At 43.1% G+C, this 16,099-nt stretch overlaps 1 protein-coding gene across 1 annotated transcript; it reads left to right on the top strand.

The window, feature by feature from the left end:
* Positions 1 to 956: 956 nt before the first annotated feature.
* LOC148128628 (vomeronasal type-2 receptor 26-like) lies at positions 957 to 8,635 on the top strand. The gene is made up of 6 exons (XM_087948692.1): positions 957 to 986; positions 1,091 to 1,101; positions 2,431 to 2,722; positions 6,242 to 6,460; positions 6,548 to 6,677; positions 7,731 to 8,635. Exons 1-6 carry the CDS (start codon positions 957 to 959, stop codon positions 8,633 to 8,635), a joined length of 1,587 nt encoding a protein of 528 aa, XP_087804818.1.
* Positions 8,636 to 16,099: the final 7,464 nt, after the last annotated feature.

The raw sequence follows: 16,099 nt of genomic DNA, 5'->3' as shown, positions 1-16,099 counted from the left end.
TCATAATATTCCAAAGTGTTCAATATTATCCTCATATTGTTTTCTATTTGTCTCTTGGGCAGAAATCCATTTTGATCTGAATGTATAAAATAGTTTAAATATCTTTTTAGTCTTTCTGCCATTATTGAAGCAAATATTTTATAATCAGCATTTAGCAGAGATATTGGTCTATTTGTTGTGGGTCAGTATCTTCTTTTGGTATAAGTGTAACATATGCCTCTGTCCGCGAATCGGGTACTTTATTGATTGTCAAAACCTCATTCAATACTTCCAACATTGTAGTAGAGATTGTTTCCTGGCCATATTCCTTAATCATCCTAATGGTTTGAACTCCTTCTCTTCCCCATAACCAGCACTGGCTGGAATCAGCTCCAGAGAAAGGAGAGAAGACCATAGCACCATGCACCCATTCTTGTTACTCCACCCAGCCCAGAGGTTTACCAGGGGAGATGGTATCCCTTCATACCAACTGACAATTCTGATGTCATATTTCATAAGGTAAACACAGTAAACAAACTTTTCTGGCTCCAAGTAGTTGTTAGACAACACTCCTATAGAGTTTAAATTAGCCTAATACCTTTGACATCTATGTTTTTAAGATCTGTGGCAGAAGTTGGTTTCTTATTTCATCCCCTACCACAGGGTTTAAATAAACCAGTGAATTAATACAAATGTTGGTATGATTTTTCACACTTTGTAGGGTACAACCGATTGTCATGTGCCACAATGCTTCATTCATACTATACAAACAAACTATGTGTCAGACTCCATCTTGGGTTCAGGTGCTCAGTTTCAGGTAGGCCAAATTCCACCTGAACTTTGACTCACAAGTCCATCTGCTCCTTAGATGAACAACAAGAGTTTTCTGGTGCATGAAGAGAAGCTATTGCTAAATGGGTTAGATATTAGTCTTCCCTACAATTATCGGAATAACAGTAATTCTAAATGTAGCCACCATGGATTTCAACCCAGAAAAATATTCTGAGGTAAAATAATCTTTTGAAAATATACTCTGAGTTACCTCCTCCTGAAAAGGTAACTCCTGGATTTGGTGAGGCTCAGCTGGTCTTGGTTTTCTGTTTGGTCACAGCCCAAGCATAGGTAAGGGGAAGCATGGATGATATAAATTTGTCCTGGGACCATTCAGGTGGTATTCTCTCTCTCTCTTGATGAAATTCAGGTGTGATTTCAAGTGCTACCTGCAGTTCAACTGCTGCACAAGCCTTGATTTCTAATCTAGGAGTGAAGGTGTCAAAAATGACCAGGGGGCCTCACCTCCTCCTCCTCCTGCTGCTGTTCTTCTGGCTCCTGCCTCCAATTTCTGCTAAGAGGAGGCCAATCAAATGTGTGTTCAAAAATCCTTTCCAGAATAAAAAAAAATTGGGTTATTGCAAGTCTGGTGACCTCATTATTGGTGGAAATTTGCTCTTGGTAACTATTATTTCATCCAGTATCCCAGACTTTCAAAAAAACCCGTATCTGCTTTCTTTCCGGATTTCGTAAGTTTCTGCTGGGGGAAAGATGTAAAGAATTCTTTGGTTTGATTTGGATTCAAGCCTGCTTTTTGAAATATTTGTTCTAGTGATACTTGCAATCTCCTACTTTTTGCTTTTCTCAAGGAAAAGGCCAGCTTCTCAGTGTTTCCACAGCTCTTCATCAGGAAGATGATTAAAAAAACCATAAAATATAATTAGGGAAAACACCTTAGAAATTGAAGGGTCCTTGATGCTCTCTGAGCTTGGTTGTTTCCTTGCAAATGTTTCATTACCAAAACTAGGTAACACCCTGATGATATGAACTCGTTTGGGTAATGAAACATCTGCAAGAAAACAACCAACCTTAGAGAGCATCAAGGACCCTTCATTTCAACCCTAAGCTACAAATATTCTCCTGGAAACTGCGATGGCCTCGTGAAAAAGTTGATTTATACATTAATTTGAACAGAAACTTATAGTGGAAAACTCAGATAAAAGGTCTATCCCTTTCCAGTATGGGGCACTGAAAAAAGCAAAAACACAACTCAGTTTTGGAATCAGTGGTGCTCATGACTATACGGCCTTCAGGAAATGAATATGGGATGCTCACTTGAGTCTCGTGCTAAGTGATATTTAGCAGAGCTGAACAAGAAGCTTCAAGAGAGGTTGAAATTAATTTGGGTGCTGGAGGAGAAGTTGGGAAGGATTATATTCACTTGGACAAAGAGAAGAAGGAAGGAACAATAGAAAGGTATACAATGGTCCCTGATATGAAGACAGAGGCTTTTCTCCTTTCTGACAAAGGTATCAGCCAACTTAAAGGGACAACTTAAAAAAAACCTCATTTCTATTTTGGACTTGCTGCTCCAAATGAAATATTAAAAAGGGAGGCAAGGCAAACCCCATTTACACCCCATCTTTGCTGTAATGATCCCCAATGTTTTTCTCCCTATAGACCCATACCCAAGAATTACCAGCAGTTCCGGGCCTTGGTGTTTGCAGTTAAAGAGGTCAACAAGGATGTGGAACTCCTGCCCAACATCACCCTGGGCTTCCATATCAAGGACAATCACCAGATTGAGTTGCAGATTTCCATAAACTGCCTCTCCCTGCTCTCCAGAAAAGATTCAATGGTTCCAGGTTATAAATGTGACAGGCAGGACCCTCTGCTCTCTGTCATTGGGGGTGACAACCCCAAATCCTCAAGACAGATGGCCTCCACCTTCAGCCTCTTCAAGGTTCCACAGGTAAGTGGGCTTCACTGGACAGTTATGGAGTAAAAATAACAGAAGCACATCTGAAGCCAAAAATGAAACCAGAGGTGTCTTGGGGTGTGGCTGGGGTTACATCAGAAGTTTGTGATTTAAAGAATTCATAGTGTGGTTGAATTCATTTTTATATTTTATGTTTTAATTTATATAGCTCCAGAGAGATAATGAGATAATTCTGAAATGCTTTAGCTGCCAAGAGGAATTCCTTCCTAATTTAGTCTTCATTAAAGTCTAGCAACCCTTTTAGTGCAGTTGATTCTCTGTATCAGGTTGACAGTTTGTTCCCTTGGCATCTCACCTCTTACAACCAGGCAAAATATGAAATTATGGCTCCTCCTAAGAAGGGAAGAAACTTAAGTTTAAAGTGAGTCAGCTGGCTGCCAGGGCAATCAACTGCACATTGGTGACCCCTAAAGTCACCATAACACTTTACTTTGTCTTTGAAAGAAGATTCTCACTTTCTCCAGCTCGGTGTTGGCTTTGAGTTCACTCAAGGAGACAGAAGACTTTATCCTTCCTTCTTCCGGATTGATCCCAAGGAATTTGTTCAGTATGAGGGTTTGGTCCAACTCCTTCTACATTTTCAATGGGACTGGGTTGGGCTGATGGCCCCTGAAGATGATGATGGAGAACATTTCATCTCATCTATGTTGCCAATGCTCAAGGAGAAGGAGATCTGCCTGGCCTTCACTGACAAGTACAAACTTGAGTTTGATGATTTAACACTCTCAAAAATGCTTCAGCTTTTAAAAACTTTCTCTAGTGTTGAAGTGATTATTCTATTTGGGGACTCCCATAGTATTGCAAATGTACTGGTGGCATTGTATTGTCATGAAGAATTGACAAAGAAACCAGTTTTGAAAGTTTGGATCTTAACTTCTCATTGGAGAGTTAATGGGATAGGATATCAGGGGATACTGAAGGATATAAAGCGCTTCCATGGGGCTCTGCATTTTAGGGACCACACAGCTGTTGTCCCAGAATTCAGCCATTTTCTCCTGTCATTAGACCCATTGAATCCCCAAGGGGACACCTTTCTCCCTCTATGGTGGGAATGGGTCTTCAACTGCAGGTTCCATCCAATACTTCGTAATGGGAATGTACAGGGAAAACAATGTACAGGAAAGGAAAATGTACAGAATGTGCCAATTTCCCTGTTTGAAACAAGCATGACAGGTGCAAGTTACAACATCCACAATGCCGTTTATGCTGTGGCACACTCGTTACATGCAAAGTTTGGATCAGAAGGGCGGTCAACTAAGTCAAGGCTTGGAAAGAAAATCTCCAATGTCCAATCATGGCAGGTAATCTCTATGACTTTTTAACCCAATCCACGGATTCTTAGAGAGGAAGCTTCCCATATGTATTTCCTGAATTACTGATTTGTAATTGTAATATGTTTGCTACTATAAAAATGCATTTTGGAACAGATGAAAAGAGCAGTTATTAAAACAATAGTATCAATGAAATGTAAGGTTTTGTTGAAAAGGAGTAGAAGAGGGGAAGGGAGAACAAAATGTATATATTTAAAATGTATGTCATGTTATGCAGCAAAACAACACAATGAAATTCTAAATGTGGAATTAAAATATTTGCATGTAGGAATCATTTGGTAAAGCTGGACTTGAGGAAGCCATGATAGAAATGCCCAATGATAAGGAGAATCATTTGTGATATTGGGAAATGAATGAAATATTTGGTGTTATCTATAATTCTTCGGAACTCTACCAAGGGAAATTCTCTTGCTTCTCAGGCATATAACCATCTACTATGATGATGGCCATCACAGAATGAGAGAAGCCCATGATGTTTCTTTTTTTTAACTTTTAAAAATAAACTTTATTAAACATTAAAAAATATATACATAGTACAAAACATTTCATAAAATATGAAACCAAAAAGCTATACATAACCAATAAACATAACAATATAAACATTTCTAATTGCTTAGATGGTGTGTTCTTATCAAACATTTTTTCAATACTTACTTCCTATATCTGGTAAATACTCCTATCATAACCTCTTTATATTTTCCCTTCCCTTACTCGCTGGTTTCAATCCTTTATCCAATTATACCAGTTTTCCCAAACTGTAAAATATTTTGAGTCTTCCTTATCTTTTAACGTTTAAAATTTCAGCCTTGAGTTCTAATTGAATGTTTGTGATTTCTCTTATCCATATTTGTATTTTTTCCCAATACTTTTTACTCTTCGGGCAAAGCCACCAAGCGTGGAAGAAGGTACTCCTTGTTTGTTTCCATTTCCAACAGAGTGCGCTTAAATTTGAATATATATTGGCCAATCTCAAAGGTGCCAGATACCACCGATAGCACATTTTATATTGGTTCTCTTTATAGACCGCCAATTTCTTTAATTTATAATTTTGCTTCCAAATTCTTTCCCAGTCTTCCAAATTGATATTATATATCCAATGATATCATGCTATCATTGGGCCCTTAACTATTTCCTCTGCACTTCCAATTCTAATAAGTAGTTGTACATTTTTGAAATTGCTTTTTCATCTGTTCCCTCTAACAGTTTATCTAATTGATTCGGCTTTATATCTATTCCATGTTCCTCTACATCTTTTTTATACCTTGTTTTAAGTTGTAAATATGGCCACCAATCCATCTGTACCCCTTGGTCTCTGAGTTCTTGGTTTGTTTTTAACATTCGTTTGGAATCTAAAACATCATAATACTTAGTCCTACTTCCAATTACTAGTGCATTGGGGTGTATCAATGCCTCCATGGCGGATACCCACCCTGGAATTTTCATATAATGTCTGTGCTTAATTTCTCGCCAGATTCTCAATAATGAATTTCACATTGCATGTCTATTAAAATGAGTATAAGTCTTGTTTCCTGGGTTCCACATGAAGGCATGCCACCCCGCCTGCAAATCATGTCCTTCTAAAGTTAATATTCTTCTGTTCCTCAAATTAACCCAATCTTTAACTCACATTAAGGCTGCTGCTTTATAATATAATTCCCATGCAGGGAGTCCAAATCCACCTCTACATCTACTATCTTGTAATGCACTGAACTTTATCCTCAGTCTTTTTCCTGCCCACAAAAATTTTGTAGTCATTTTGGTTAATTCGTCAAAAAAAATTATCCAATTTTACAGGAATTGTTTGAAAGATAAATAATAATCTTGGTGAGATGTACATTTTAATAGTCGCAATTTTCCCTAACATTGATAACTGTATCTTTCCCCATTTTTCTAAATCTCTTTTGATTTGTTGTACTAACTTTATATAATTATCCTCTTTTATCATTGAGCATCTTGCTGTAAGCCAAATTCCTAAGTACTTGATTTTTTTTAACAATTTGTAAGGCCATTACTCCCTCTAATTCCTTTTTTTGACTCTCTGTTAAGTTTTTTGTTATCTTACTCTGGTTTCTCTTCAGATCGTATAAATCTTTCACCCATGATGTTTCATTTGTGGCTTCCAGCCAAGTATTCCAATGTCTGAAGATGTTGTTTCTTTCAGATTCTTCCCTATTTGAGAAAAGTCCAATTCAACAACAGTGCTGGAAATGAAATCTCTTTCTCAGAAAATGGACTGGAATCTGGTGGCTGTGATCTTCTCAACTGGGTTCTCCTGCCCAATGGATCTTTCGTCCCTGTGAAAGTTGGGCAGCTAGATCCTGGGGCTCCTCCAGGCCAAGAATTGACCATTAACTCTGATGCAATCATCTGGGCCACAAAGGTGAGTTGGGAAGAAATCTTGTAAATTCAGAGAAAGATCCATTCTCTCCTGGGGATAGCCACCTCAAGCATTTATTTTCTCTTCTAGAAGGTGCCCTTTGCCAGGTGTGGCATGAAAAGGTGCCAGGCAGGAGAGAGGAGAAGAGTTCCAGAGGGCGAGCAGGTTTGCTGCTACCAATGTGACCCTTGTCCAGAAGGGACCATTTCTAATCAGACAGGTAGAGCAATGTAGATCTTCCAGGATCAAGAAAGACATTAAGTAGGAACAAATATCAATTCTGTGGCATTCTGGTAGATTGACATCTTTCAAAATATTCATGATTTCCATCTGAGCTGAAGGATCTAAACTGTGCTCCCCCACACTCCTGGCCACCTTTCTTGCTCCTCAGCAATTGAATGCAAGGCAGTTTCAGTGCAGAATTCATGGGTGGCCCACTGGACATTCTAATCCTTCTCTTACAAGCCACCAAAAAATCCAGCTACCAATCTTTCCATGAAGGAGAGGAGTGTGAGGTTCAAGCTTTAATTTCCATTATTTCAGGTGTGCTTCTTCTGTCAGCACTATCAGTGTCCCAGGAAATTGATAGACCCAGTGGTGGGCTGCAAATTTTTTAACAACTGGTTCTCTGGCTGGGTAGGCATGGGAGGTTGGTCATGTGACTAGGTGGGTGACATCACTCACCTCACCCAGCCCCGCCCTCCCAGCCACTAACCTCAAAGGCACAAGTAGGATTCAGCCGGTTGGGGCTAATTCCACCACTGGCGGGCCCCACCCACCCCTGTTTTTTGCCCTGTTTTCCGTTCCATTTTCAGTCTGTTTTTGGGCAGTTTCCCAGCCATCTTCAGGCCCCAAAAATGGACTGAAAACAGCCAAAAAAAACCTGGCCAACAACCAGGCCATTTTTGTGCCATTTTCAGGCTGTTTTCAGGCCAGAATACAAGTGGGGACAGGGTCAGCCAGTGTTGGGATTTGCCAATTTGCCAAACTGTGCAGAATCTTAACTACTGGTTTACTCAAACTGGTGCAAATCAGCAGCAGCCCACCTCTGGATAGACCCCCATTGGAGAAAGAGAAGATTGATCTAGCTGTGTCTACCTGGCCTTCTCTGCAAAAAAAAAAAAAAAAAAAAAGGCTGAATAAGTAGATGCAACATGTAAAGCAGAGAAATTGAGCCAAAGAGCTGAAAACATCTTTGTACTGGTTTATCAGTATTAAAAGATGATTAGCCGTTCCTACACATCATGAAATGAAAAGTGACTCTTGATTTCAGATGCAGCTTCCTGTGATCCCTGCCCAGAAGACCAATATCCCAACAAGGAGAAGGACCACTGCATTGCCAAGAAGCTCCACTTCCTTGCCTATCAAGACCCACTGGGATACACTTTAGCATCTCTCACTCTTTCTCTATCTACGATCACGCTGGCAGTCCTGGTAATTTTCCTTATGCATCGTGACACACCAATCGTCAAGGCCAACAACCGAGATCTCACCTACGTTCTCCTCATTTGCCTCCTGCTCTGCTTCCTCTGCTCCTTCCTCTTCATTGGTCGACCCAGGAAGCTCACCTGTCTCTTCCGACAAACTGTTTTTGCCATTCTCTTTTCCATTGTGGTTTCCTCTGTCTTGGCAAAAACGGTCATGGTGGTTCTGGCCTTCCTGGCCACCAAGCCAGGGAATAGTGCAAGGAAACTTTTAGGAAAACCACTGACCAACTCCATCGTCATAGCCTGTCCCCTGGTCCAAGCAACTATTTGTGCCATCTGGCTGGCAACCTTTCCTCCATTTCCCAACATGGACTTCCACTCTTTGGTAGGAGAGGCCATTTTGGAATGTCAGGAAGGCTCAGCTTCAATGTTTTATACTCTCCTTGCCTACCTGGGTTTCCTGGCCCTCATGAGTTTCATGGTGGCCTTTTTTGCTAGGAAATTGCCTGACAGCTTTAATGAAGCCAAGTTCATTACTTTCAGCATGCTGGTCTTTTGCAGTGTTTGGATCACCTTCCTCCCCACCTACCTGAGCACCAAAGGGAAGTCCATGGTGGCTGTGGAGATCTTCTCCATCTTAGCCTCTGGGGCTGGACTCTTGGCTTGCATCTTTTTCCCTAAATGCTACATTATCCTACTGAGGCCCCATCTGAATTGTCGGGAAAATATAATGAGGCACAAGAATCTCTGATTTATATGAGAATTGGAAACTTGCAATTTCAACCAGTATAAAGTTGGGAGGGACCTTGGAGCTCAAGACCCTATATCATTTCCGACAAGTGACTGTCCAGTGTTTTCTTAAAACCCTCCAGCAATGAAGCACCCACAACTTCTGAAGGCTAGCAAGCTGTTCCACTGGTTAATTGTGCTCACTGTTGGGAAGTTTCAACTTAATTCCAAGTTGCCTTGCTTCTTTATTAGTTTCCATCCATTGTTTCTTATCCTGCCCTCTGGTGCTTTAGAAAATAAATTGACCCCCTCCTAAATTAGTAGACCAGCAAAATGCTGTGAATATAGTATGCTTATATTTAAGTAAGGCATTTGAGGAAGTAGATGACAACCTACTTCTTGGTAAAGCTGAAAAAAATGTGGACCCGACAACATCACCAACAGATGGATTTGTAGTTGGCTGACAAAACATACTCAATGAGTAGTCCTCATGGTACTACATCCACATGGAGTGAAGTAAGCAATGGAGGTACACAGTGGATAGTCTATTCTGAGGAATGAATTTTGATGGAAAACCCAACATGGTAAGAGGGAGGCTGTGAAAATTGTGGGTGGAGGGAGATAAGGAGAATCTCTCATAAAAAATCTGAAATAAGGAAAGGCAATTATTTTGTGTTGAGTGAATTTGGTGGAAGCCCTCACAGTCTTTAAGGAGGAAAAACTGTGGAGATTTATACTGAACTTTAGCCCGATTTCTTTTGTTTATCTGTAATGCAAAACAGTCTGCAGTTAATATATAAAGAACTATAGAGTATATAAAATTGAAAGTAAGATTTCAAATACCAAATGCATTCTAGAATAAGTCTGCATTTGATAGCTTGTGAACATGGGAGAAAATCTTATTTCCTTGCTGTGGTTATTCCAGAGCACATAAACAAAGAAAAGCAAAGTCTGTACACTTTCACACTCTTCAGTGGTGACCAAAAGAATTTGGGCAAAATGTTGGTGCTTTTGTGAAAACCATTTGAGATTTCAAAAACTTTTCATGTATTTGGGAACTTGTATTTGCAGTATAAAGAAATTTGAGACTTCAGTCCTTTCTCTGTTTTGAAAATCCCCTCAAGAGTTGGGAGATTGACATGCTCTCATGTCAGTTTTGCCACCAAATGTTTTTTTTTCCTAAAGTAACGCTAACCATAGACCCACAACTCTTCCATGGATGCAGCCATTGGCCCACCAGGAATCAAGAGGTGCAGAAGCAGCTCAGTTAAAGGGAAAATTTCAAGGCTGATTCAAAGCTGAGTGGAAACTACTGAAGGATCCAAACTGGAAGGACAATATAGGATTAAGTGTAAGTTAAAAGGAGGTTAAGCCCTGGGAAAAGGACTAGAATTCCCAATGCTTCAGCGTGAAACAAGAGGAAATAAGAGTGGCAATGCAACTTTCATGGTTAAAAAAATTGGGCAGTTGAAAGAACTCAGAGTGTAAGGGCAATTTATTTGGTTCGGTGTTGTCACTTATAACTTTGTCATTTATAAATATATTATTAGGCACAGATAAATAGAAAAGTTTTATGTATTAGCACATTAAATGAGCATATTTTGTAGAATAAACCATGTTCTTTGTACACAGCAAAAGAAAAGAATTCAGCTGCCTGAATTTGTACTATGATGTAATAGGAAGCCTCACACTCTACTCAAAATGGATAGGTCTGAGTAGCAGGGCAAAAAGTCACTAGATGGTGATCCTTAAACTCAGCATAAAATACGACCTTGACTTGAAACATTAATTTCTAAAAGAAGATTCCCCTTCTGCAGCTCAGTTTTTGAGTTCCTCAAATACAGTCAGGGAGATAGAAGGGTTTCTCCTTCCTTCTTCCGGATCAACCTCAATGAATTTCCTCAGTATGAGGGTTTAGTCCAGCTGATCCTGCATTTTCAGTGGAACTGGGTTGGGCTGGTGGCCCCTGAAAATGACAATGAAGAACATTTCACATCAACTCTCATGCCAATGCTCAAGGAGAAGGGGATCTGCCTGGCTTTCACTCAGCTGTTGAAAACTGGATCCATTGCTGTTTCAGCATCAAAACTTGTTCCTTTAATCAAAGCTTGGTTTAAAGCTGAGGTGATCATTGTGTTTGGAGAATCCAAGTATATTAAAACTGTATATATGTGTCTGTATCATTTGGAATGATTGACTAAGACTGCATTTAGAAATGTTGGGATCCTGACTTCCCATTGGGAAATCAGTGCAACTCATAATATTTTGAAATATCTAAAGCCCTTCCATGGTGCTTTGTGTTGTGTATTAAGAACCTGCCTGAAGTTCCCCTTCTGGTCCGCCATCCGAGCGGGAGCGCCGATCGCTCCCATTGGCTGATGCCGTTTGACAGCCGCTATAAAAGGGAGCTGTCAAACGGCATCAGCTGTCGCCGCCAGCTGGCTGTCAGATTGCCTCTGAAGCCGCGGCGACCCTTTATTCACTGAATAAAGTATTGTTAGCCTAGCCCTGGCTTTGTCTCCTTCTGTAACCGCCGCTCCACAACACTGGCGACGAGGGCGGGACGCAGTAAAGACATCCAGGCGAAACAATTGAGCCGAAGTCACACAGAGAAAGAGCTGAAGCCGCTAAGTGCCGAGTGAAGTCACCGCCGCCGGCGCTCTCCAAAAGAGCGCGAACTTCAAAGCTCCGCAGCTGAGGAGCCGAACGCCGCTGTCAGGCGCTACTGAAACGCTTTTCTAAAAGCGACTGCTAACCTTTTTCCTCACCTAGCAGACCCACTGTTGTCGCTCAAATGGCATCTACGCCGACCTTCCCACATTTCCAGCCCGGAACAGAGACTTGGGAATCCTACATTAATAGATTTGAATGTTTTTTAAACGCTATAGACTTGTCTAGGGCTACAGACCTGAGGAAAAGGTCATATTTTTTAAGCTTCTGTGGGGCTACAGTTTTCGACACTGCCTCAGCATTAGTGTCACCACGACCCATTAAGTCTATTCCCTGGGAAGAGCTTAAAGAGATTTTAGCCAACCACTATTCCCCCAAACCCTCTCAGATAGCTAGGAGGCTAGCTTTTAGGAGAAGGGTTCAAGCTGAGGGAGAAACCGTGAGCCAATATGTGGCAGCCCTAAGATCTGCTGCCATACACTGCGGTTTCAGGGATTACCTGGAGGACATGCTATTGGACCAGATAGTGGGTGGTATTAGGGATTTAAAACTCCAGAGAAGACTGTTAGCAAAGAAAGATCTAACTTTATCCATAGCCATTGAAGAAGCTCAAGCTGCTGAATTATCTGAAATATCTGCAGCTGAGATTCAGGGAGCTACCCCAAAACAAGGACAGGCCACAGTCCATTATGATGAGGTATCCCAGGAGGAAATAGAAGAACCATTAGAAGTAAATCGCCTCACACACCCCAGAACTCCTTTAGCTCCACCAAGAAGAAACAACAACCAGTTCACCAAACAACAGCCCCCTTATGCAGGCTGTGGAGGTAACCACCTTAGATCCAATTGCAGATTCAGGACTGCTATTTGCCTAAACTGCCAGAAAAAAGGGCATATAGCCAGAGTTTGTCAAGCTGAGCAGGCCCCCTTTCAAAGATCGCGAGTCTCTGCCTCATCCCAAAGGCAAGTAAAAAGCTGCTATACCTGCCACCATGCGGGCAGTTTCTCCACGAACCCTAACAAAATAAGCGTTTCTCTTCTCTTAGAAGATAAGCCCTGCCACATGGAGGTGGACACCGGGTCAACCCTCTCCATCATCGCTTGGTCCACGCTGAGGAAGATTCTACCTTCGTTCCCAAGGAGGAAGCTGACTGCCTGCCACCTGAACCTTCGGGACTACCAGGGAAAGACCATTCCGGTCCTGGGTAAGGGAAAATTCCTTATTCAATTCCAAAACTTTAGAGGTTACTTGCCACTGGTAGTTGTTGATGGTGCCCTACCTAGCTTGCTAGGACTGGATTGGTTCCCTGCCCTAGGTCTAAACATCACAGGGATTCACTCTGTCAAAAACTCTGATGTTGATGCCCTTTTTAATGACTACGCTGATGTTTTCAGCAATGACCTGGGCTGTTATACGGGCACCCCCATATCCTTCAATGTGGGTCCACAAGCCACCCCTATCCGTTTGAAACCTCGAAGGGTTCCCTTCGCCATTAGGCCCAAATTAGACGCTGAGCTAGACAAACTCATTAGTCAAGGAGTTTTGGAACAGGTAGATTTTGCCAAGTGGGAAACGCCCATTGTCACCCCTTTAAAAAAGGATGGTAGCGTGAGAATTTGCGCGGACTATAAGACGTCCATCAACCGTTTCCTTCAAGTTAGCACATACCCAGTACCTGTTATTCAGCACCTGCTTCACACATTCGAGCCAGGCGTAGTTTTTGCAAAATTGGATATGTCCCAGGCATACCAACAATTCCCTGTAGACCAGCACACTGCTGATCTCCAAACCATAGTAACACACAGGGGCGCCTTCAGATGTAAACGTTTACAGTTTGGGGTCAGCGTAGCCCCAGGAATTTTTCAATCACTCATGGAAAGAATCCTCCAGGGCCTACCCGGGGTGGTTCCATACTTTGATGACATTTTAGTTTCGGCCCCTACCAAGGCACAACTGCTACTCAGAGTAAGGTCTGTTCTTGACAGATTTAGACTAAATGGGCTCAAATTAAAAAAAGATAAATGCACCATAGCTACCAACCAAGTAGACTTCCTGGGTTATCGAATTGATGCCTCAGGGATTCACCCCATAGAAAGTAAAGTCAGGGCCATTCACGAGGCACCCACTCCCTCTAACAAAACTGAATTACAGGCTTTTTTAGGGCTCCTGAATTTCTATGCATCCTTCCTACCCCACAAAGCCTCTGTAGCTGAGCCCCTGCATAGGCTCCTGGACAAGGAGGTCTCCTGGCACTGGGGACATAAAGAAGCCAACGCCTTCCAGGCAGTAAAGTCGCTGTTAACCTCAAACGCAGTGTTAGTTCAATTTAACAAGGACTTGCCCCTAGTACTCGCCGCTGATGCCTCACCTTTTGGGATAGGAGCAGTTTTAAGCCACAGGCTTTCAAATGGATCTGAGGCACCCATTGCCTACTTTTCAAGAACATTCTCTGCTGCTGAGAGAAATTACAGCCAGATCGATAAGGAGGCTTTGGCAGCTGTAGCTGCTGTAAAAAAGTTCCATGAGTTTCTCTATGGCCATTTTTTTGAACTGGTAACTGACCACAAACCTTTGTTAGGGCTGTTAGCTGGAGACAAACAAACCCCACAGGTGCTGTCCCCGAGAATGACCAGGTGGACACTTTTTTTGGCCGCTTATTCATACACCTTGATTCACCGTCCTGGAATTAACCTGAGCCACGCAGATGCCCTCAGCAGGTGCCCCCTGCCTACACCAGTCGAGGACCCAGCTCCCATCCACTCAATCTTCGAGTGCACGGGACTGGACCTCCCACTTTCAGCCGGGGATGTTGCTGCGCACTCAAAAAAAGACCCATTGATTTCCCAGGTCCTGGACTGGGTGGGGAGGGGGTGGCCAGATATACATTTTACCCCTGATTTAATTCCCTTTAAGATTCGCAAGCAGGAGTTGTCTGCAATACAGGGCTGTCTGTTATGGGGGACAAGGGTGGTCATTCCTGCCTCCTTGCAAGAGCCAGTTCTAAAAACACTGCACGAGGGTCATCCGGGCATGGTACGGATGAAGGCCTTGGCCCGCAGCTACGTTTGGTGGCCTGGACTAGATGCCCAAATTGCCAGTTGGGTCAACGCATGCCAGGCCTGCCAGGCGACAAGAGCAGCTCCACCCATAGCTACACCCACCAGGTGGGAAGATGCAGGGGCACCCTGGGCCAGGCTACATATTGACCTAGCTGGCCCTATGATGGGGAAAACATTCTTGGTGGTAGTGGACTCGTTTTCAAAATGGACTGAAGTAGCTGTGCTGTCTTCCACCACAACTCAAGCCATCACTAGGGTTTTGACCAGACTGTTTGCTACTCATGGACTGCCAGACACCTTGGTGTCAGATAACGGGCCTCAATTCAGCTCAAACGAATTTGCCATCTTCGCTGCCAACCTGGGCATCAGGCATGCCCTTACAGCCCCTTTTCACCCCGCCAGTAATGGAATGGCAGAGAGGGCTGTTAGGTCAGCCAAGGAAGTTTTGGCCAAACTGAGGCAGGCAGACTGGCACTCCAAGCTGTCCACTTACCTACTCACGCAACACGCCACACCATGCCCTACAACCAACAAGTCACCTGCTGAACTTTTAATGGGCAGGCGACTCCGAACCACCCTGGACAGGTTGCACCCCCACTACTCACCCAGCACACCCCTGGCATCTGACAGCCATGCCAGGGGCTTTGCCCTGCAAGACCTGGTCTATGCCAGGAACTATGCAGGGCACCCGTTATGGCTGCCAGGGCGGATAGTTTTTGTTACAGGGCCAAGATCGTACAGAGTCCTCCTGGAAGATGGAAGAACCTGGAGAAGGCATATCGACCAGCTCAGGAGACGCTGGACTTCGCCTGCCGCCGGAAGCCTGGACAACCCGCTGCCGAGCCACCCGGTCTACTCGCCGCCTGCCGCAGCCGTCCCGCAGAACTACCCGGTCTACCAGAGGCCCGACTTCCCAGCCAGCCGACCGACGCAGGAAGACTCACCAGAGCCGCCTCCAGAGAACAGGTCCGGATCGGCCGTCGACCCTCCGCAGACGCCTGGCACCGCCGGAGAAGACAGAGACTGTGTTGCAGCCCCCAAGCCTCCAGAACCGCGGAGGACAAGCCGCGAACGAAGACCGCCATTGTGGCTACAGGACTACACATGCGCGCGGCCAGGGGGAAGGAGTGTTGTGTATTAAGAACCTGCCTGAAGTTCCCCTTCTGGTCCGCCATCCGAGCGGGAGCGCCGATCGCTCCCATTGGCTGATGCCGTTTGACAGCCGCTATAAAAGGGAGCTGTCAAACGGCATCAGCTGTCGCTGCCAGCTGGCTGTCAGATTGCCTCTGAAGCCGCGGCGACCCTTTATTCACTGAATAAAGTATTGTTAGCCTAGCCCTGGCTTTGTCTCCTTCTGTAACCGCCGCTCCACAACACTTTGCATTTCAGGGACCATAGATGACAGATTCTATCGATATAAGAAAAGGAACAAGACAAGGGTGCCCACTATCACCTCTGTTGTTTGTGTTAACTTTGGAAGTGCTAAATAGAAATATTAGAGATGAAAAGAATATAAAAGGGATGAAAATTAAAAAGGAAGAATTTAAGTTTATTTATTTATTTATTTATTTATTTATTTATTTATTTGATTTGCCAATTGTTTACAAGATAATAAGTATAAATGTATACATAGTTGTGAATACATGAAATGGTTACATATAAGAAAAATAAAAGAATAGGAGAAACAATAGGACAGGGACGGTAGGCACGTTGGTGCGCTTATGCAAATGCTTATGCAAATGCTTATGCAAGCATT

The sequence above is a fragment of the Notechis scutatus genome, unplaced genomic scaffold (assembly GCF_049901735.1).
Source record: "Notechis scutatus isolate UNSWTSFEM ecotype Mainland unplaced genomic scaffold, rNotScu1.2 NSCUCTG74, whole genome shotgun sequence".
Taxonomy (NCBI): domain Eukaryota; kingdom Metazoa; phylum Chordata; class Lepidosauria; order Squamata; family Elapidae; genus Notechis; species Notechis scutatus.
The sequence above is the reverse complement of the archived record's forward strand: the minus strand, read 5'-3'. Positions and strand labels throughout refer to the sequence as shown.